Source organism: Populus euphratica, unplaced genomic scaffold (genome assembly GCF_000495115.2).
Source record: "Populus euphratica unplaced genomic scaffold, PopEup_1.0 scaffold120.1, whole genome shotgun sequence".
NCBI classification, from domain to species: Eukaryota; Viridiplantae; Streptophyta; class Magnoliopsida; order Malpighiales; family Salicaceae; genus Populus; species Populus euphratica.
In genome coordinates, this window is record NW_011499918.1 from 469,972 (window position 1) to 490,978 (window position 21,007).

General features: G+C 34.5%; 4 protein-coding genes and 1 long non-coding RNA gene across 12 annotated transcripts; 2 read left to right on the forward strand and 3 right to left on the reverse strand.

Annotated features, from left to right (window-relative positions):
• Positions 1-1,644: 1,644 nt before the first annotated feature.
• On the reverse strand, positions 1,645-5,742 carry ABCI8 (ATP binding cassette protein 1). Of its 2 annotated transcripts, none has more exons than XM_011039362.1 (2): positions 4,182-5,740; positions 1,645-2,194 (listed from the first exon to the last, which is right to left on the reverse strand). In XM_011039362.1, the coding sequence occupies exons 1-2, from the start codon at positions 5,625-5,627 to the stop codon at positions 1,976-1,978; spliced, it is 1,665 nt and encodes a 554-aa protein (XP_011037664.1). In that variant the 5' UTR covers positions 5,628-5,740; the 3' UTR covers positions 1,645-1,975. The 2 variants fall into 2 exon arrangements, with proteins under 2 accessions (XP_011037664.1, XP_011037665.1); XM_011039363.1 differs by lacking the exon at positions 1,645-2,194 and adding an exon at positions 2,405-2,850 and having other exon boundaries at positions 4,182-5,742.
• A 1,260-nt stretch (positions 5,743-7,002) lies between these two features.
• LOC105134814 (DNA binding protein) lies at positions 7,003-10,331 on the forward strand. 3 transcript variants are annotated; one of them, XM_011039366.1, is made up of 2 exons: positions 7,003-7,169; positions 8,563-10,331. In XM_011039366.1, the coding sequence occupies exon 2, from the start codon at positions 8,612-8,614 to the stop codon at positions 9,992-9,994; it is 1,383 nt and encodes a 460-aa protein (XP_011037668.1). In that variant the 5' UTR covers positions 7,003-7,169; positions 8,563-8,611; the 3' UTR covers positions 9,995-10,331. The 3 variants fall into 3 exon arrangements, with proteins under 3 accessions (XP_011037668.1, XP_011037667.1, XP_011037666.1); XM_011039365.1 differs by having other exon boundaries at positions 7,003-7,165; positions 7,320-10,331; XM_011039364.1 differs by having other exon boundaries at positions 7,003-7,165; positions 8,560-10,331.
• A 2,350-nt stretch (positions 10,332-12,681) lies between these two features.
• MED21 (mediator 21) lies at positions 12,682-15,221 on the forward strand. 2 transcript variants are annotated; one of them, XR_844075.1, is made up of 5 exons: positions 12,682-13,075; positions 14,202-14,279; positions 14,373-14,424; positions 14,859-14,990; positions 15,098-15,221. XR_844075.1 is itself a non-coding variant. In XM_011039367.1 (4 exons), exons 1-4 carry the CDS (start codon positions 12,869-12,871, stop codon positions 14,933-14,935), a joined length of 414 nt encoding a protein of 137 aa, XP_011037669.1. In that variant the 5' UTR covers positions 12,682-12,868; the 3' UTR covers positions 14,936-15,178. The 2 variants fall into 2 exon arrangements, 1 of the variants encoding a protein (XP_011037669.1); XM_011039367.1 differs by having other exon boundaries at positions 14,859-15,178.
• Positions 15,222-15,749: 528 nt separating this feature from the next.
• LOC105134818 (polyadenylate-binding protein RBP45B) lies at positions 15,750-20,675 on the reverse strand. Of its 4 annotated transcripts, XM_011039368.1 has the most exons (6): positions 20,207-20,673; positions 18,927-19,398; positions 16,631-16,683; positions 16,421-16,551; positions 16,238-16,334; positions 15,750-16,137 (listed from the first exon to the last, which is right to left on the reverse strand). In XM_011039368.1, the coding sequence occupies exons 1-6, from the start codon at positions 20,510-20,512 to the stop codon at positions 15,967-15,969; spliced, it is 1,230 nt and encodes a 409-aa protein (XP_011037670.1). In that variant the 5' UTR covers positions 20,513-20,673; the 3' UTR covers positions 15,750-15,966. The 4 variants fall into 4 exon arrangements, with proteins under 4 accessions (XP_011037670.1, XP_011037671.1, XP_011037672.1 ...); XM_011039369.1 differs by lacking the exons at positions 15,750-16,137; positions 16,238-16,334 and having other exon boundaries at positions 16,417-16,551; positions 20,207-20,674; XM_011039370.1 differs by lacking the exons at positions 15,750-16,137; positions 16,238-16,334; positions 16,421-16,551 and adding an exon at positions 18,523-18,604 and having other exon boundaries at positions 16,625-16,683; positions 20,207-20,675.
• On the reverse strand, positions 17,190-18,516 carry LOC105134816 (uncharacterized). The gene is made up of 2 exons (XR_844076.1): positions 18,272-18,516; positions 17,190-18,051 (listed from the first exon to the last, which is right to left on the reverse strand). It is a non-coding gene; the product is annotated as an uncharacterized LOC105134816 (long non-coding RNA).
• Positions 20,676-21,007: the final 332 nt, after the last annotated feature.

A 21,007-nucleotide genomic window follows, 5' to 3' on the forward strand; every position in this document is an offset into this window, starting at 1 on the left:
ATATATATATATATATATATATATATATATATATTATTTTTATTTTTATTTTGTGTCAACCTTGATTGAGTGACTGGGGGGGACAATCCCATGCCCAAAACATTGGCCTTTGAATTTCTTGCCTGTAACCATTTTTTATGTTAGGTCACGTTGCACGTTAGCTGCAGCTGCGGCCTCTTCATCGCTATAGTTTTATTCATAAATGTCACCTTACATTTTGCATCGAAAATATTATATCTAATAGTTAAGAAGAAGATACACAATACGGGAAAAAAGTTATCATTAATGCATAAACTGATATGAAAATAAAAATAAAAACATATTTTTTTACGGATTTGTATATCTTGTATTAAGGTTTCATTTGTTATTATTACCAAATAAGTGGTTGGCATATTAAAAGAGAGTTTGAAACAGGGGTGAACCAGTATTTAAAAAAAAAATTAAAAATAATTTTTTAATATATTTTAAATCATTTTAATATGATAATCTCAAAAATAATATTTTAAAATAAAAAAAATTATTTTAATACATTTTAACCTAAAAAATATTTTAAAATTAATTATAATTATATTCTCAAACAAGCTCTAAAAATAATATTTAAACAGGCTCTAAAAATAATATTTATCACGAGTTAGCTGCACTAACAAAAAGATTCCGAGAGATAATAAATACACTTGGCATGATTCCTTGTTAGTGAATTTGATCTGGGTTTTTTGTTTTATTTTCTTTGTCAGTTTGTATGAATGCTAGTAGGGTTTCAATAAAAAAAAAGTTAAACTATTACGAAATAATATCATGTCCTTTAAGGAGTGCCAAAAGAGCGTAATTTTAAAAAAGATAATTGCAATAGTAAAGTATTTGTTCCTGATGTTAAAGGGACAATGCCTAAAAATATCTTATAGAGTATACATGGTAGTTGATGCCTGCAAAGTGCAGTCTTGAGTGTGATTTCCCGGCACAAATTTAGTTCCAAGAGACTCATGACCTCACCAATTTGCATATCCCTATTTGGCTAACTCCAGACGCAACCTTTGTTCACTTGAGAAGGCTTTTCTTTCCTTGCAGATATAGCCTTTGGGATAGGAAGAAAGAGTTCCAAGCATGAACGAATCATTCAGGCTTAAAAACGTGAGCGTGAGGGGTGGTTTTGTTCACGTTAAATCCGACTCCAACTAGCTTGAAAAGAGCTTAGGTTGATGGCTCATGAGATGGAGTCAACAAATCAACTCAATCAACTATCAATTAGGTTTAATCAAGTTAACCAAATCATAAAAAAACTATTTAAAACAAATAAATTCAACCAAATTAATATCTTATCTAGTTCAACTAAAACTCTTAAATTTAAATTAGACTTCGAGTTACGAGTTTGTATTGAGTAACTGTAATCAGGTGATGTCAGGCTACAAGAAATAAAACCCTCGACCTGGCCGTACAAAATATATATCACTGCCCAGAAGAGCTTCGTCTTTTACTATCCACTTGTAAGTTTGTAACTGGCCAAACCAACAGGATAGGAAGAAGAAAGAAAAACTGAGCCAGAAACCTATGTTTCTCCCATCTCAACCAAATGTGGAGAGGCTTACTTCTGGTCCAGCTACAAGCTCCAGCATGGTTCGGCTAAAGCACGGATATGAATCAGTCAGGTAAGCAAACATGATTCTTTGACAAAAAAATGCTTATACATTAACACTGTTCAAGTTTCATGCCATGAGAGGCAAGCCAGTGCAAACACAGATGGCCTCTTGAAGAACCAAAAACAAGAAAGCACCCATCCTTGCATCCTTTTTTTACAGTCTATGGTACAATAGGTGTAGAGTATGATTACATCATTCATAACTTATGAGTTATTCTGGAACTGCAACTCAACTTTTTTCTGTGGTGGATTTACAAAGTGAACCCTTACAGAGTTCTACAGTAGCAAACTTGCTGACACAAAGATGAGAATATCGTTACTAAGCCAGACCGTAGTTTTTGCTTAACCCACTGATCCCTCCAGCTTTAAGCTCATCAGCTGGTTCACCTCAGAACCAAATTCATCAGGAAGTTCATTGAAGACGTCTCGGCAAAACCCAGAAATCATGGCTGCCATTGCTTTTTCATAGTCAATTCCCCTTTGCTGAAAGTAAAACAGCTGATCTTCACCAATCTTGGAGGTGCTGGCTTCATGTTCAACACGTGCAGTGGGATTTTTTACCTGTTAAACAATAGAGATCAGGCTATTTTTAAGTAGCAATATAGAATGGCATGAAAAGTAACAATTTCTAGAAATAGCATGTCGAGGGGAGGAAACTACGTGGAAGATGTAACAGTACTGTTCAAGAAAAAAAAGCATATAACATGTTTGAAAGTATGCTGATTCCTGTTAAAATATAACTGTAACTGTCTCAAGCAAGTGAAGCCAATCTAAAATCAAGAGAGCTCTTATTCTTTTTTATTATTATTAAGAATCAAAGCTAAGGTAACAGATTTTAGGAGCTCCACACATGCAGGAGAATGGAAACCTCCAACATTTACATGTCGAATATTTGGGAACAAATGGGCTGTCCTGCTCCATTTCCCAAAGGAATGTTTCCACTTTCACAGCCTTGTGGATGGACTATTAACAAAAAGGGCAGCAGGCTTCCATCTCAGTTGCCATGGCTTTGAGATGTATTATATAAAATGACAGGAGCAACAACAGTATATTAACAAAGCACTAGGCTGCCCCTTTCTCTAATGATAAAGTCATGAAGCTGGCTGCTCCACCATGGATATGAGACCAGCCCCAGGATCATCCCCTTCAGTCTATGGTGAACTCAGCCCCAATGGCAGATTTTTCAAGTAGCCCATCCCACTGTGCTTAAGGCTTATCTGGGTTGTCAGCAGGATAGAAGAGAATTAAATGATCTTTTTCAAATAGGAAGGGAAAAATCCCCATAATGCAATAGTTACAAACATATTCTACCTGAATCAAAGAGAAACATGTGATGGCATCACTGCATGCAAATTCATGAAAAACTTACGGAGTAAATAAATATCTAGACACCAAGTTAATAGTGCTGGTTTGTATTAGAAAAGTATATTTACACAACCTCAGCTCTGTTACAAAAGATGATGGTTAAGAGCAACAAAAGAAATACATGATCTCTTAGCAAAACAATGAACATACACTACATTGTTGTTTGGAAGACTCCAATAGAATAGTCAATATCCAATAGAAACTGATATACCATATATGATCTAATTTCCCATCAAACTTTTTGAAACTTATTTAAAAAAAAAAAGAAGAAGAGATTTCCACCGTGTGCTATAATTATCCATAGAAAACAGCTTTCTTGGTTTTATGGATGTTTCATGTTTGGGGACAGTTCATCCATTTGCCATGCATCCAATTAATGCAACTCCAATTTTCTGAACCAAGTATGATAATTATCCACAAAGAATCACAGTTAGCATGCACCACAAAGGATGGCACAAGAAAAGGAGTAAGAGAATCCAGAGACGGTGAGAATATGAATGCATAGCGGCAAAAGAAGATGAGAAATTGGAGCATGCTCCTAATAATGTTCACTGGGGGTATCTTACTGCCAATCCAGACCAACTGAACTGGTTAACTGCTATGCTAACAGAAATCTCAGTGACTAATTTACCATCCATGATGTTTCCCTTAATTTTGTCCTATGCACCCCACAAGCTCACCTTAGTTGTGGGGTAACTTGAACCTGCAAATGATATCATGTTGTAATTTGCACTACATTTCATATCATCAACAAGGAGCTACCCTTTCCATATGAGCAGCTTATGACAGGAATAATCAGAAGACAGGATTCAACTTACAAAAGGCAATGCATATTAGTCAAGACATCATGAATCTCTTGCTTTTTAACCACCAAGTTGGTATTTGTACTATGTTTCTTGTTATCAACAAGGACTAACCCTTGATGTATGAGCAGCTTATTTCAATAACAGAATCAGACAACAGGATTCAGCTATGCCATACCAACAGAAAGTAACGCTCAGCCATAGCCATCACAATATGGCTGTCTTTGCATCAACTGATATTTAATGCCATTTAGAACATAAACCTTGAGAAATATTCAGGGAGAGGGCAAAACAAAAAAGCCAGCTCATACATGAATAGTCAACAAAAAAGTTTTAACATGCCTGGAAAAAAAAACACTTAGCAGATTAAAGAAAGTTACCTGGATATAAGGATAGGTATTGGCAGCTGCAGTGTCACCAATAAGCATTGAGTCACATTGTGAGGAGTTCCGAGCATTGTCTGCCTTGGATTGAACCTGAACCAGCCCTCTATAACAGTTTCTAGAATGTCCAACTGAAATACCCTTTGAAATAATTCGACTTCTAGTATTTTTACCCTTATGGATCATCTTCGTTCCTGTATCTGCCTGCTGATAATTATTTGTCAACGCAACAGAATAGAACTCTCCCACGGTATCATCCCCCTCCAAAACAACACTAGGGTACTTCCAGGTAATGGCAGACCCTGTCTCCACTTGAGTCCAAGATATCTTAGACCTATCCCCAGCACAAAGTCCTCTCTTTGTAACAAAATTATAAATCCCCCCTTTTCCTTGCTCATCACCAGCATACCAATTCTGCACCGTGGAGTATTTAATCTCCGCACCCTCAGCACAATACAGCTCAACAACAGCAGCATGAAGCTGATTCCTATCATAAGAAGGTGCAGTACAGCCCTCCAAATACTCCACAAAACTCCTATCATCAGCAACAATCAAAGTTCTCTCAAACTGTCCAGTCTCCATCGCGTTAATCCTAAAATAAGTCGATATCTGCATGGGACACTTGGTATCTTTCGGTACATAGCAGAATGATCCATCACTAAACACAGCAGAATTCAAAGCAGCATAATAATTATCCTCACTAGGCACAACTCTACCCAAATACTTCCTAACCAAATCAGGATACTTCTGTATTGCCTCTGAAATCGAACAAAATATAACACCAGCCTTCTCTAGAGTCTTCCTATGAGTAGTAGCTATAGAAACACTATCAAGAACAGCATCAACAGCAACATTCGCCAATCTATTCCTTTCAGTTAAAGGAATCCCCAATCTATCAAAATATTTAATAAGTTCCGGGTCAGCTTCCTCTAAACTATTCACAGTAGGTTTCTTCTTAGGAGCAGAATAATAACAAATATCTTGAAAATCAATAATAGGGTATTCATTATCAGACCATTTAGGTTCTTTCAATTTCAAGAATCTCTCAAAAGCATTCAACCTAAAATCAAGCATCCAATCAGGTTCTTCTTTAAGTGAAGAAATTAGCCTTATTGTTTCTTTCGAAAGACCTTTAGGAATTGCAAAGGAATCAATATCCATATTGAATCCAAACTTCTCGTTGTAATCACGATTCCTTAAAATCTCTCTAATCTTATCATCAGAGCTAGTAGAAGAAGTACCGGTTGCTGCTGAGTTACCTGGAACGCTCTTGACTGTCTTAGATTCAAACCCAACATCAGCACGGATCTTGAAAAGATTCAGTTTTGAAGGCTTAAAAAAGATGGGTTTTATCTGAAAGAAAAAGGGTTTGTTCAATTTTGATGAATCTTTAATGGGTTTTGGAGAAAAGTGAGGGATGGTGTTTGATAGCAAGGAAGCCATGGTTATGGTTTGTGGTTCAGACAAGAGGAGGAGAGCAAAGAAAGGTAAGTACTTGGAAAGAGAAGAAGTTTGTGGTAGATTCCTTTGTTCTGTCAGCCATAAGTTTTGAGGATTGACTCGTGTCTCACACACGTACCCTTTGAACTGGCCAAAGGCCAAGGCTGTTCTGTTTGTGACAATTTTGTTATAACTTTTATGGGTAGATTTTGAGTAATACATCTCAGTTATTAATCCGGTCTAATTTTATGGATTTATAAAATGATTTGTTGATTTAAATCCTGTTTTATATCAAGTTATTTTAATTCAAGGTGGGTGTTCAGCCTATCAAACTCATGTCACTTTATAGATTAAATTTAATTAACATGACAAAAACTTGGTTAATTCAATTAAGCTTTTTTTTTTTTTTTTGAATTCATTTTTTTTTAATTTTAATTTCATTATTTTTTTCAAAACCTCATCCTCGAATTTTTTTTTTTTTTTTTTATTTAATTTTTTTTTTTTTTTTTGAATTCGTTTTTTTTTTTTTTTTTATTTCCTTTTTTTTTTTTTATTTCCTTTTTTTTTTTTTATTTCCTTTTTTTTTTTTTATTTCCTTTTTTTTTTTTTATTTAATTTTTTTTTTTTTTTTTGAATTAATTTTTTTTTATTTTAATTTCATTATTTTTTTCAAAACCTCATCCTCGAATTTTTTTTATCAGTTGATTAGATTTTTTTTATCAGTTAATTAAATTGTTTTTAAGCTGATTAAATTAATTTTCATTATTTTTTTCAAAACCTCATCCTCAAATTTTTTTTATCCGTTGATTAGATTTTTTTTATCAGTTGATTAAATTATTTTTAAATTGATTAAGTTAATTAAATTATATTAAAATAACTTTTATATAATTTAATTTTAAATTGTAAAAAGTTGAGTCAATATATTTTTTTTATTATTGATTATTATTTTTTTCTCAATAACTTTTATATAATTTAATTTTAAATTGTAGAAAGTTGAGTCAATATATTTTTTTTTATTGTTGATTATTATTTTTTTCTTAAATTTATTTTCAAGATTTTAAGTTAAATTTTAAATTAAATTAAATTAAATAAAAAATAATTTGAATAAAACTTAACTTGATTTTTTAATTTTTATATAGAACAACATTATTTAACTATTTTTTAAAAATATATTTTTAAATTCATTCACTCGTTTCATCTAATTCGTGACTCTTTAAACTGAGTTAGGTTTAATGATTTTTCAGAGAAAAATATATTTGATTTTTTTATTATTTATTTTTTCAAGGTTTTTATCTAAATGGGCCAATATCCACAACATCTACAATCGGTCTAATATGAGGCAACATATTTAAAAGCCCACTAAAGAATCCAAAACTAACAATACAGCACAAACTCCACACTTGACCTCCAGCACTATTTGCCCTGTGGTTATGTATATTTTCTCAGAAACCAAACGAGAAAATTGGAACACCCCATTAACAGATTCTTCTAGCTTGCTTGATTGGTCTTTCAGACACCCTTTCGTTCTCTAGTGTTGATACGTAAGTTTCTCTATCGTTTGCATTATGTTTTGGTTCTTGATTTTCTGTCATTGTTAGTGCAAGAGAGTGATCAATAATGTTAATGAGCCGTTAGAATTTTTTTTTAAGTGTTTTTATCTGAGATTTTGAAAGAGAACTTTTTGCATTTTATCAGGGAATATTATCGTGATGGTTGAGCTGTGATTTTTTTTCTTGATTTGATTATGATGGTTAATGCAAATCAAAGTGTGGGTTAGATTTTGGAAAAAAATTTGTATAAGAGAAAATCTATGACAAGGGTTTGCCTTATTTTGTTGTGATTATGTTTTAATGCCATCAAGTTTGTTTCTTGTTGGCTGTATGGGCGCTTTCAGCGATATATTTAAGTGAATTAGAGCTAAAATGGGACATCCTGTCGTTGAAGGTGGGCCCCAGATGATGTGCTATGCATGTATTTGATTACTATTGTTGGATTCTGGCCACTTTTTATGAATATGCTTTCTGCCTTCACAAGCTATTTAGGAAGTATTTAATAAATTATTGTTCCTGATTTTGATTTATTTAATGTTTTTTTTTTTTGTGATAAGAACACATCCATGTCTAGGTTTGTAGATCATGAGATATAAGCTTAGATGATAAAAACCTTTACTGATTTGAAAATGGATATCAAAATAGCAATGACAAAATGAGGAAGTTTTATCAATTCTTGTTAAGGTCATAACAAAACCTCAAGTGTGTTTTTTTAGTTTAGAACTTGTTACGTGTGAATTTTTCAATGGTAAAATCTTATGTTTATGGAAGGACATAAATGTGAATGCATGTGTGTGTTTACGTGGATTTGAACCCTAATCCTGCCAGGTATAGATCTTAGTGTGAAGTTGGCAAGATTAGTTATGGAGAATGAAAATGTCAAAGTTTTCTTTTTTCATTTTCATGGACTCAAGTAATATTACATCTAGAAGAGATTTTTGCTTCTACTTTGCTTCTATGCCTTTTGTGTCTTTCAAAGAGTAATTTATATAGCAAAAACATGGACTTGACTGGATTCTGTTCAGCATGGCTTCCATTAAAGAAAAAAGACAGAATCTTTTCAAACACAAGAGAAGAAAGTGGCTTAAGATCCATAAGCTGAAGCCTAGTCCAAGGAGAAGGCTTAATGCAATATATGCACTTGTAGGCTTCTGATATGTATTGTCTTGTACCATGCAGACCAGAGAATGTTCAAATGCTCTGGTGGATTGGTAGAACTTAATCGTTCCAGGTTATTGTTATGATGTTAACCCAACAGAACTATACCAGGAATAGTGTATCATCGATCAGTTTCTGTTTCTAATAGTCTTCTTGTTATTTTTACTCTTTAACTGATGGTTTATTGAGGAAAAGAATGGATACAAAGTTTATGATCTTGTTTGTAGGAGAAAATTTTGAAGACCTGTGTAAAATCAATCGACTTGTCAACTGCACAAGATGAACCCTCTGAGTCAGGGGACTAGCTCTTCTCCGGTGGATCCTCCTATGAAACGCAAACGTGGCCGTCCACGCAAGGATGAGAGTGCTGTGCTAGGTGAGAAAACACCAGTAATGCCTGAATCTGACAATATGAAGAAGAACAAACAGACTGGAGGACCAACTGATGCTTCTGGTGTTAACATGGTGGGTCGGGCGATTACTGGTGTTATTGATGGTTTATTTGACGCTGGATACCTTGTTAAAGTTAAGGTAGAAGACTCTGACATTCCTCTGAGGGGTCTTGTATTTCAACCTGGCCGATTCACTCCCATCACTGCTGAAAATGATGTGGCTCCACAAGCAAAAATGTACAGAAGAGCAGATATTCCCATCCCAGTTTTTCATCCTCCAACTCAGTTGCCTAGTTTTGTTACTCCACCAAAGCACAGTGATAAGCAACTGGTTGAGCTAAAAAAGCCCGCACCGACTGCTCAGGACAAAGGGCTCCAATCTGGGTTTCAACCAACTGCTCCAATTGCAAAGGAGAGCCTATCTGCTTCTCAGATGCTGCCTCGGACTGAATACTTGCAGGGTACCACAGGACCTTTGTTTGGAGGAAATGTAATGCCGCCTCAAGTTTTGGGTTCAGGACATGAGAATCAATCTGTCTCTGTTACGGCAGAGATGGGGCACAATAAGATTGCCGGACAGCATGATTTGCTGCAGGAATTCGAAGCCTCACTAAGAAAAGGACCTAATTTAAATGTAAAGGCTAATGAACAATTAAAATCGGTGTCTCTACCTTCACCCCCTGCTGATATTTTGCCAGTGAGTGAAACTCCAAAGCAGCCTTCTGGTGATGACCTTAAGCTGAATCAACCGGTCCATGATGGAGTGAAAGGCCCTTGTTCTTTAATGGAAAAACAGGCTTCTCCAAAAAATGCTGGTCCTTCAGAGCTTGCTACGAAAATGATCAGTGGAGATGATACATCCCATCTTAATCATAGTCCTATTCCTATAGGTCATGCTGCTAGTACTACTGAGGCAAACTCACTATTCTCACCAATTGCAAGCTTTCCATCACTGCTGTTCGGGAGAGAAGCTATTCCCCCATCACAGAAGCTTGCAGTTGAAGGATTCTCTCTTCAGAGAACCACTGAACCCCAGTCAGATGTTCCTTCTGGTGCTACAAATATTATGAAGGCGGGGGTAGACATTTCGGCAGCGACCAGCATACCTGCAACTCTATTTGGGAGAGAAGCTATACTGCCAGAATCCAAGGCTGCTGCTGATGAACCTGTTCTTCCTAGGATGACTGAACCCCAGCTCTGCAATTCTCCTGATGTTACTAATAATGTGGACAGTAATATCAAGGATGTCATCCCACCTGCCGAATCTTAGATTTATCTGGTGGTATCAAAACAACTCAGTGGTGTAGGGCATTTTCTTATGAAACAATAGGGCATAGGCAGGATAAAGCTGTGATAGATGGAACACATGATGTCAATGGTCGAGGAATAAATAGGCATAGTCAATACTGGTCGACATTGCCATCGTTTAGAGTCCCAAGTAGATCCTTAAATACCAGTTCACAGGTCGGGCATGTATTTTCACTTCTAGATGGTTTACCTTTTGATTTGGGATCTCATTTTATATTTGTAGTAGAAATGGATGCAGACTTTGGTAATAATTTATTTGCAGCCTTTTGGACTCATTCAGTTGAAAGTAGTTTATCTTAGTTGTTAATTTTTTTGTCTTAGATGTGCTAGACGTTTTGCTTTTCAAGTCAGATGCCCTTAATGATGTTCCAAAACTCAAAGAAAGTTTCTAAATGCCCTATTTCTTTCCACATAAATTTATTTTATATTTTTATCTTTATTATTTAAATACTAATGCAGCTAGAAATTTTTTTGGATCCCTATAAACTTCACCTTTTATCTTTTTAACTAAATGTATTCTTATTTTTTTTATGCAAATAAATTCTCATTTTATTTCTCTAAAAAGTTTGAATCATATAGGAGTTTATATCATTAATATTTTTTTTAATAATTTAAATATTACAAACATTATTATTATCTTGAGCATTAAACTTGGACCAGTCTAGCAGGTCAACCTATAACCCAAACGAGACTCGATGATCTTTTTTTTTTTTTTAAATATGATTTCTATCCTTCAACCTTCCTTCTTACTTCATCATTTTCTCTACAATGAGTTGCTATTAGCAGCAACAAAGAGGAAAGGAAAGTACAGGACGCTGCTGTTGGAGGTTGGTTGAAGGAGAGAAAGCTGGGTCTCAAATTAGCAAAGATGGAAGAAGCTGAAAATGTTATTTGTTGGGCTGGTGTTCTGTGTCAGTAGACGCGCAGCTCTGGTTTGGCCAAGAGATGGAGGCAGTTGGGAAAGAAAAAGGAGAGGCTCTCTAATTTTGACAGAAAAATTTGGACAAGGTCTCTATGGCAGCTGCTTTGACCAAGCAAAAAAGAAAGTTTTAATTGGTTTTGGAAAAGAAAATCTAAAGTCAAGTAGAGCGATGATTGTTATTTTATTTAGTAGAGATAGGGAAAAGTTTATAGTTTTTGTATATTTTTCTTCCGGAAATATATTAAATTGTAATGCGGGGCATTTCCTGTAGCTTTTGGAGCCATTTTGCTAGGAAATATGAAAACATGTTTTACTAGAAAGAAAAGATAAATTATAAAATTGTGAGAATATTAATTTTATAAGTGTTAAAGCTGATGTCAACAACTTTTAAAAGAAAAAAAAAGGAGTGAATTTCTAGGTTAATCCGAGTTAATCTGGATTGACTCATAAAATTCGAAACCTGATCTTCTGATCAGATTAACCTCCAAACCGGGTTTAATAACCATGATCTTGAAAATAAATTAGTTTTAATTATCATATAATAATTTATAATTTTCTTCTTCTTTTATTTTTTTATAAAATCAAAACACATTAGAATAAAGATTAAAAAAAACAAATGGCTAAGAAGTAAAAACCAATTAATTAAATTATTTATGTATTAAAAAAACCAATGAACATTTAGGGTTTTAGCTAGGGATAATAATTTATTCTGAATCTATAGATACCGACCTAAATAAAAAGATATTTTTTAAATTTAATAGATAATAAATAAGATATAAATATTATTAAATCTATTGAGCCTAACTCAAAATATATATTTATATTATATAAATATATTTATAATATTAAGCATAACCCCCCCACTAATAACCATTTTGATTCTAGCATGGAGTGATAAGACAGTTGATTGAGATGTAATTATCTTTTTAGAAAAATAAAATTATAAAGAGTAATTCAATGAGTCTTGTTGAATCCAATTACTATATAATAAGAAAATCAATCCAGCAATCTATTCCCCTAAAATAGCTATGTAACAGCAATATTTATATTATATAAATATATTTATAATATTAAGCATAATCCACCCACTAATAACCATTTTGATTCTACAGCATGGAGTGATAAGACAATTGATTGAGATGTAATTGTCTTTTTAGAAAAATAAAATTATAAAGAGTAATTCAATGAGTCTTGTTGAATCCAATTACTATATAATAAGAAAATCAATCCAGCAATCTATTCCCCTAAAATAGCTATGTAACAGCACTAAGAAAGAAATTACAACCTTTATAAATTTATTACTTTTTTTTTTAACTTTTCTTCTAGGTTGTTAAGTCTATATATATATATATAAAGTAATCAATAATATATATATATATATATATATAAAGTAATCAATACTTTCTTCTCACACTTTGCACTTTGCATGAGAAGCTTTCTCACAAATATTTTTTTTTATTTTTTTAATATAGAATATATAATTTTTTTAATACAATATTATTTTAGTATTGATAAAACACACACATAATATTTATTATTTAATATACATATACATATTTCAAATATATATATTAACTATTTTATTTTTTATTGATTAAAGAATAATATTAGATCATAAATACTTATTGAATAAAAAAGTTGGTAAATAATTTATAAATATGTAATTTTTTTAATTAATAAATAATAAATAAAATATAAATATAAAAAATCGAAAGCACATCAAGTTAATAGGCTAGTTTGTTGAATCATCCCAAAAGGGCCAATACTATTCTAGCTTCGGCTACTGTAAAACCTCAAAATCTGCAAAGTTCCGTTTGTTTCTCGAGAAAGAGGGGGAAAAACCTATATACTCTATTCATTTGATATCAAAATTTCTAGTACTACTACTACTACAAATACAAGGTTGCAATAAACATGGACATAATATCTCAGTTACAGGAGCAAGTGAATCAAATAGCAGGGCTTACTTTCAACACTTTTGGTACTCTTCAAAGAGATGCACCATCAGCCAGACTCTCTCAAAACTACCCAGAACCTCCTCCAAATCCTACAGAAGATGCTGCCAGTTTCCCTGAGCAACCAAAACAGATGAGTGCTGCCCTTGTCAAAGCTGCTAAACAGGTAATTATTTCAAACAATCTAGCTCAAGAATTTAAACTTTATAGAGAAATCCAGAAACAAAGTTTGACTTTTTATGATTTTCTTGTCATTTTAGCATCTGGGTTTTGCTTAATTAGGGTTAATTCAGTGTTTTAAGCAGTGAATCTTTATTTTCTTTTCTGGGCTGGTGTAGCTTGACTAATCAGTGGGCGGTTTTTACGGTGCAAGATGCTTGGAGTTTTCTTTTCTTTCTTTTTAATTTTTCATGCTTGTAGTTTAGTGTGTGTAAGGACAACCTTTGATGCTAAATTATAGTCTTGATACTTGAACTTAGATTTTCTGTTCTAGGATTTGTTTTGAATCTGGATAGGAGTTGACGTTTGTCTCGTCTTGAGTGCTTTATTAAGTCCGGTAATCAAAACTGGGAAGTGGCTAAGATCTTATCGGTATTATTAGATTTTGCTTGATTCACCAGTAGAAGTTTGTTTAGAATGAACTTCGAAGCTTTTTGTGAAGTCTAGATTTTAGGACCGTTTGAAATTCTTTCTAGTGTTTGTTAGTGGAGATTTGTAGTGATAGGCCCCGTTCTTTTACTAAATTTAATGAAGATTCTTTTGTTTGTGGAGTGAACAACTCAAGTGCTAACGCTAAAGCTGCCTTGTCTGTGAATGCAAGAATCTAATAAAAATGTTGTGAGTGAAGTAAATTTATGATGCTTTGTTGCGTGTAGGGATTAAAGAGTTGAAAATTCCATCATATGTTAGAGAAATGTGGGGCTTCTTGAATAATCTACAATTTTCTTTAAAATGAGAGTTTGACCCTTGCTTTGTCATGTTAACAAAATTCATTTTTCAGTAGCATACTGAAAAACTGGTATGTTAGCATGATTTGTGTCAAAATGGCTGGAAGTTTTTTGGAAATCAGTATAGAAATCAGCACAAATGTCAGGGTTTTTTTTTGGCGATGCAAGGGAATTGGCTAGGTAATGAAAACAAGAATGTGTGAATCCAAAGCAGTTTGCTTTTTTGCTCCATGAGATTTTGATTTCAAGTGTCCAGCTGTTGGTTTTGTGTCCATCTCCTGTGTACACTTTAATAACTGAGTTGCACAGGATGGTGCAACTAATTCCTGGTTGTTCTTTGTACAGTTTGATGCATTGGTTGCAGCACTCCCTTTGTCTGAGGGAGGTGAGGAAGCCCAACTGAAAAGGATTGCAGAACTCCAGGTTTATTCCACAGAAACTTCACTGATTTACACTTTCTACATCTAGTATTTTAGAATTGATGAATGGTCTGTTAACTTGTCTGTGAATGCACAGGCTGAAAATGATGCTGTAGGCCAGGAACTTCAAAGGCAACTGGAGGCAGCGGGTAAATTCTTCAACTTCTCAGCTTGTTGTTTGATGTGCTGTATGTGCTCGGACACTAGTTACAATACTTGTCCTGCTTCAAAATGAATATTATAATTAGTGGGCAGTTTGAGCAATGGCACCTCCCCTGCAAAGCAACAGCAGCGCATAGAATTCAGATCCTGAATTCTGAATCCTTCCCCTTGCTTCCCTAAGACCCATAAAGGGAGGATATAACATTCTTAATGCCATTCCTGTAGAAAAAACGAATTTAGCAGTTTGGAAAGTGATAACATGAAATGAAAAGGATATAGCAAGTTTTGGAATCATGGTCACCATCTCAATGTGATTTGTTTTTAACTGTTCTTAGATTTAAAATGGGTTACTTTGGATGATTTACATGCCCCTGACATATGTTTTCATCTTTTCTTTACTCGGTGGTTTGGGTGGTTGCAGAGAGGGAGCTAAAACTGGTGCAAGAGTTGTTCGGTCAAACTACAGATAATTGCTTGAACTTGAAGAAACCAGATTGAAGATAATTCCCCACACCTCTTAAATTTTTTAAGGATATTGCTAGAGTTACTCAAGGTATTTGGTTGACTGTTTCTACATATACTCAAAAGGCAGAAGCAGAATGCTGTATTAGTAATTATCTATTAGATCTAAAGTCATTTTCTTGGAATTCCTTTTTGTAGAACCAACACTCACTTGGAGAAGGGAATACCTAGCCTATGCTAATGTAGTTATTGTAGAACGAATTGCACCACCTGAGTTTAGTCTCGTTCTCTCTTTTTCAATAATTCAAAATAATTACATTGGTGAAAACTATTGTCGGGCATCCCTGAAAGAATACAAAATTGTTTTAGTACTAATGAATACCGAAATTAAGAGGGATGCAATAAGCATTAGCCCTACAATGGATTGCTGACATGTTGTGTCAAACTTTGTAATGGATTCAAGTGGATTCTTTAAGTAAGGGGAAACCAGCAACTCCAACAACCCACGGCAGCAACCAGCAACAATTCCACTCTCTGGACTGAAAATAATGATCATGCTTTCAGTCAAATACTGGAATTTTCGTCAATTTTCTTTTTTACCGCACTTGACCATGATTTCTTCTGTGGACTTTGAAAAGCCTCTACATTTCCAAAAAAACAAAAATCTAACAAAATGAACACCATTTACCAAAACAGGAGAAATGTTCCCATCATGCAGTTGATTATCAAGAGCACGCTAGGCCCTCGGGTACCCTGTACCACCAACAAGCAGTATTCGGCCAAGTCCGGCTCTTCATCCCCAAGTTGAACTAGTCCCCACCCATAAATGTTCAAAATATTCACATCAAAAAATGAAACACAGAATAATAATAGCATAGCTCTCTGAACAAATCTTAAACAAGTAAGCTAATAGTTTTACAATTTTTTTAAAAATGGAGGTTTGTACTTGCAACAAGAGAAGAACACGGCCTGAAATGGTTTTCCAAAAAGCATACAAGATGAGAAGGGAAAAGCACCATCTTTCTACTAATAAACTACAAGGATAGGCGATGACATGCCAAAACTTCTCAGCTATATCCTACTTGCTGCTGCTGGCCCTGCTGATAGTTCCCATAGCCAGGATAACCTCCGTAGTACAAGTTGGGGTCCTGAGTAGCTGGAGCATAGCCATAATTTTCATATCCTTGTTGTCCATATCCATAGTATCCACCACCATACTGGTTTGCATCTGGCTGAGCCTGCAAATGAGGAGACACACCAGACACATGTATCAGGTTCATGAGCACATGCGAATCTCTCTAGAGAAATTTAAGTAGGTGTCAGCTAATGTAAAAAAACCTGTTTATTTGAAGGATTACGGCCCCATGACAATCGAATATTCTGTCCATTCAACTGAGCTCCATTTAACATTTTCAGTGCTTCTTCAGCAGAGCTCCTGATACAATGCCCAAATGCAGGTTAAAAAGTTAATTTTCCTCAAGAGCTGTCATCAGCAGCAGATGCTCAAGCAAATTTCCTTACCTGTCAGCAAACTGAACAAACCCACATCTCTTGCCTGCAGGTATCTTCACATGCAATAATTGTCCATATTGGCCAAAGAGTTCTTTCAAATGATCATCCATAACATTAGAATCCAAATTACCAACAAATATCTGTATAAATTTGTCCGTGTCAGAATCATGTTGGGAAAAGTAATTTCTACAAAAAAAAAAAAAAGAACAAAGTACCCACAGTTGTATTATTAGGGTCGCCATCGTTCTGAGGCTGAGGATTCTCATATGAAGCTGCATATGAAAATAAAGATGAAACAAACAAGAACTAAAAAATGACAGGCAAGACAGCCTCCAGAGATAATGGTCCCCCATAGTAAAAAAGCTGTTCAAGAAACACAGATGGACATCTCAATTCATAAAACAATTTATCATGAAGAAGACCACATCATTAGTTCAAATACACAAGTGTGAATAAATTCAACTCAACACTAATATCCAAATAATTCTTCAGAAGTATCAAATCAATTCCCATCATTTAGCTTGCATGCAGCACAAGTTCCTTCTTGATCTCTTGTTTCTTGCATTAAGTGTTTTGCTCACAAACAAAAGGAAACAATTAAATGAAAGTAGAGCTTAACATTCAAATTTTTATTTGCCCGATCAATATGTGGCAAAAAAATGTAGTATTTGCACCTAATCTCCAATCATTCACTTCATCAAATTCTGGGGAGTAAATAACAGAAAATATTCTGATAATTAAGCTAAAACCATAAAGAACAGTTAAGAAGCATTTCGGATATCATGAAGCAGCATAGCATTATTCTCTTAAGAAAAAGGTTTACATCAAGAACGTTATAACCTTTTCACAAAAAAAGGGAAAAAAACATGGCAAAATTCAGGCTACCAACTTATTCACATTGGAAGTTACACCAAAATGTTAATTTGAAAGTCAAGCCCAAGTAAATCATCAATTTGAAATAATGCAATATGAAGGAGCATGGCATGCCAATCTGACAAACAGTCAAACCAGAAAGCAACAAAACCGCACAAGTGCAAGACAATAAGCAATTCAGCATCTGCTCCAGTGAAACTAACAAACTACACGAATTCGAACAAACTGTTCACCTGATTTATCTGGCTTCTGGAACTAGTGATCATTTAATACTTTAAGAATGATAATGGTAGGACAAAAATAAACTCCCCAGAATTTATGGCAAAAAGTGTGAAGACTTTGGTTTTGTCAAAGAACATATTGTCAGTGTTGGTGGTTTTATTAGGAACTATATGTCATATCAATGTTCTTTAAAAGAAAGATCTTTAAATGTCAAACAAAACTCATCATCCACTCCTATGGAGAAACAGGCAAATTAGCACCCAGAGCAACTAATGGCACAAAAAAATCCTGAAGGAGCAAAGATTAACAAAATCAAGCTTATGTATTAAGTAAGGACAAGAAGAGACAGCAGTCCCCATAAAACCTAGACACAAAATGATGGTGGAGTACGTGGCACCACTACTTTCAAGCAATAGAGTCACCACAGGCTACACAAATTAAACTGGTAGTGGCTGGGAAATCTCAACTCACAAAAAATGCAAAGAAATTTAGAAATATTAATTAGAGTAATTCATTAAGGAACAATGAAGGAATATCTAATGAATGTATAATTAAGTAAGAACAAGAAGAGACAGCAGTCCCAATAAGCAGTCCCAATAAAACCTAGACACAAAATGATGATGGTGTACGTGGCAACACTAGTTTCAAGCAATAGAGTCACCACAGGCTACACAAAGTAAACTGGTAGTGGCTGGGAAATCTAAACTCACAAAAAATGCAAAGAAATTTAGAATTATTGGAACAATGAAGGAATATCAAATGAATGTATAATTAACTAGGAAACAAGCATTTTTTTCCCTAATGACCAAAAAAATGAAGAACACTAGACCCTCCCTATCTGATGGTAAAATGACACGATACTGAGCTGATAAATCTTTAGGTAACCAAAGTAGTAAGAAATATAACTTGACAGAAAGCTCAACTAATTGAACGAACTGAAAAGAAGCTTGAAACGTAGCATTGCAGATGCTACATAAAAGCTCAAATAACAGGCAGGACAAAAACTTAAAACTGACCTAAGTGAGGCCACGCACTAAAGGGTAACCAATTCAGCTGAAATCAGTTCCAGGCCCTTAGATGATAGAGCCTCTTGATGCCCTGCTCTGAGACAACAGGAATTCTATAAGTTTTTGCATGTTTCAAGATTTTTAATAGAATTTACTGTGCCCATGTGTTAAAGGAAACAATGGAAGAAATGACTTTGGAAACTGCTGCCTATCTTCAAAGAATAGCTGGAAGAAGCAAACTAACCAAAAAGGTTAAGCATACTCAGAGCATAACAACAACTGGAAATTCAGACAATCACCCTACCAATCTAAATGGGGCAAATCCATGATTACAAACACATTGAAAAAAAAAAAACAATAACATGTTTAAAGAATTGGCATTCAGCTAGAGCAACGACAACTAAGAAACATACCTTTTGGATATTGCTGACCAACCACAGCCTTCTTGTTTGAAGCAAGCCCTACTCGCATAGGCCTTGTTGAACAAAATGCCCCATTCATCTCGGTCATAGCACGTAGCTGTTCGCTTTCATCTCCAAAACGAACAAATCCATAACCCTTTGTCCGTCCAGTGAGCCTATCAATCACCACCTTTGCACCCTTCACTGAGGGAAAGTGGGCCCTGAATGTCTCTTGGAGCATGAAATCTGTAACATCAGCAGCCAAATCTCCCACAAATATAGTGAAGTCAGGAGAATCATCACGCTTATCACCCCCACTAAAAGAAGCCCAGTTCAGCCTAAAGTTCTGCTCGCCATTTGGCATTGGGGTACCATTATAAGTCTGCAATATCCTTTCTGCAGCCCCATGACTGGTCAACTCAATAAATCCATAACCTTCTATTTGAGAAGTTTGCTTATTACGAATGATTTTCACAGAAGCAACCTGCAACAAAAACATATTCTCAGTAAAGTAAACACTAGATAAGGATCCTCCCCTCTCTAATTCACATGTTCACAGCATGCGTGTAAACATGTCTGTAATGTTTAAAGTATGAAAAAAGTCTGAACTATATTGTTAGATTTGGCATGTAATCACAAACTTTTTGTTGCCTCTGTAAACAGACAGAAAATCAATTTTACATGAACACAGATGATGAAGACATTTGATCCATGTGATTATGCATTAAATACTAAACTTTTCATGATTTTATACTTCCCCTTCAAACAGCAAAAACTAAATGCAACATTACTACGATTCTGTTTCTCTCAAAATATAACAAGGAAAAATAAAAATCATATATTGGTAAGCAAACTAGCCAGGTTCAATCAACACACAAACCTCTTTGATACAAAAAAGAATCTCCAATTCATCTCTCCTTTATATAAACAAACCATAAAGCACCCCAGTAAACAAAACAGACTCATTCAAAAATTTCAAGAAAGAACAGAACAGAATCAGCACAGACTACAAAATCTTACAAACCAGAAAATCTTATAGTCACCATCTCCAAACCCATCCTCCTTCATTGAATACTGCTATTAAGCTTCATACTAAGTTATCCCACCTAAATTTACCACCCACCCACCCACTAGATAAATCTTCATATACTATACAAATAACAGTCATAACTTCAAAAAAGAAAAATAATCCAAGAAAAAAAAACAGCAAACCCTCAGAATCAAAAAGATCAAATCTTTACACATAAAACACAAACTTTACACAAAATAAAAACTGGATTTTTCTTTTTTACCTCTCCAGTATGAGCAAAACAGCTAGCAATATAGTTCTCATCCATCCAGTACTGTAAGTCACCAATCCAAAGAGTCCTGACCTCATCAGCAGTAGCAGGAGGTTGTCCCTGTCCCTGTTGTTGCTGTGGTGGTGGAATAGAAGCCTGATGGGCCTGATGCTGAGCCCACATGTGTGGTGGTGGAGGTTGGGTTTGAGCCATTGGTGGTGGCGGCATCATCATCATGTAAGGAGGTTGCTGGTATTGCTGTGGTGGTGGTGGTTGTTGTGGTAGCATGGCTCCTCCTGGTCCTGGTTGCTGCATCATTGTGCGTGTGGCTGTTGGGTTTCTTGATGGGAGAGTGAGAGAGAGACAGAGAGAGAGAGAGAGAGAGGGAAACCCTAGCAAGTGGGTTTCAGGCTCGAGGGAAAGACAGACGAAAGATTAGGGCAGAGGGTGTCTTTTAAGGACACCTAGCGTGGAGCGTGGCAGATTCCTCCCAGGTTTTCCCTTTATAGTAAGGTTAAAAAAGGAGTTAAACTATGGTTATTTGTTTTTTTTCTCCCGTATAACTCTGATTTAAAAATATTTTCTCATAATTATAGAGAATTTATTTTAAAAAAAACATAACGATGTGTTTTTATTTTAAAATATAAAAACTCATTTTAATATTATATTAAAAATAAATTATTATTACTCATTTTAATATTATATTAAAAATAAAATTTATTTTATTTTTTTAACTAGGACAAGTTTCTTTTTTTTTCCGAGTGAGATCTATTGTTTTTTGAAATTGTTTAATTTAAAAAAAATATTTATTTT

Bases quoted from the DNA above. Each gene is read 5' to 3' on its own strand.
- ABCI8 (XM_011039362.1), bottom strand. From the start codon at position 5,627: ATGGCTTCCTTGCTATCAAACACCATCCCTCACTTTTCTCCAAAACCC. The intron at 2,195-4,181 runs GTAACTTTCTTT...ATTGTTTAACAG, and splicing joins ATACCTATCCTTATATCCAG to GTAAAAAATCCCACTGCACG.
- LOC105134814 (XM_011039366.1), top strand. From the start codon at position 8,612: ATGAACCCTCTGAGTCAGGGGACTAGCTCTTCTCCGGTGGATCCTCCT.
- MED21 (XM_011039367.1), top strand. From the start codon at position 12,869: ATGGACATAATATCTCAGTTACAGGAGCAAGTGAATCAAATAGCAGGG. The intron at 13,076-14,201 runs GTAATTATTTCA...TTCTTTGTACAG, and splicing joins TTGTCAAAGCTGCTAAACAG to TTTGATGCATTGGTTGCAGC. The intron at 14,280-14,372 runs GTTTATTCCACA...GTGAATGCACAG, and splicing joins AAAGGATTGCAGAACTCCAG to GCTGAAAATGATGCTGTAGG.
- LOC105134818 (XM_011039368.1), bottom strand. From the start codon at position 20,512: ATGATGCAGCAACCAGGACCAGGAGGAGCCATGCTACCACAACAACCA. The intron at 16,684-18,926 runs GTATGTTTCTTA...TTTCATATGCAG, and splicing joins TGGTCAGCAATATCCAAAAG to CTTCATATGAGAATCCTCAG. The intron at 16,335-16,420 runs GTAAGGAAATTT...GCATTGTATCAG, and splicing joins TTTGTTCAGTTTGCTGACAG to GAGCTCTGCTGAAGAAGCAC.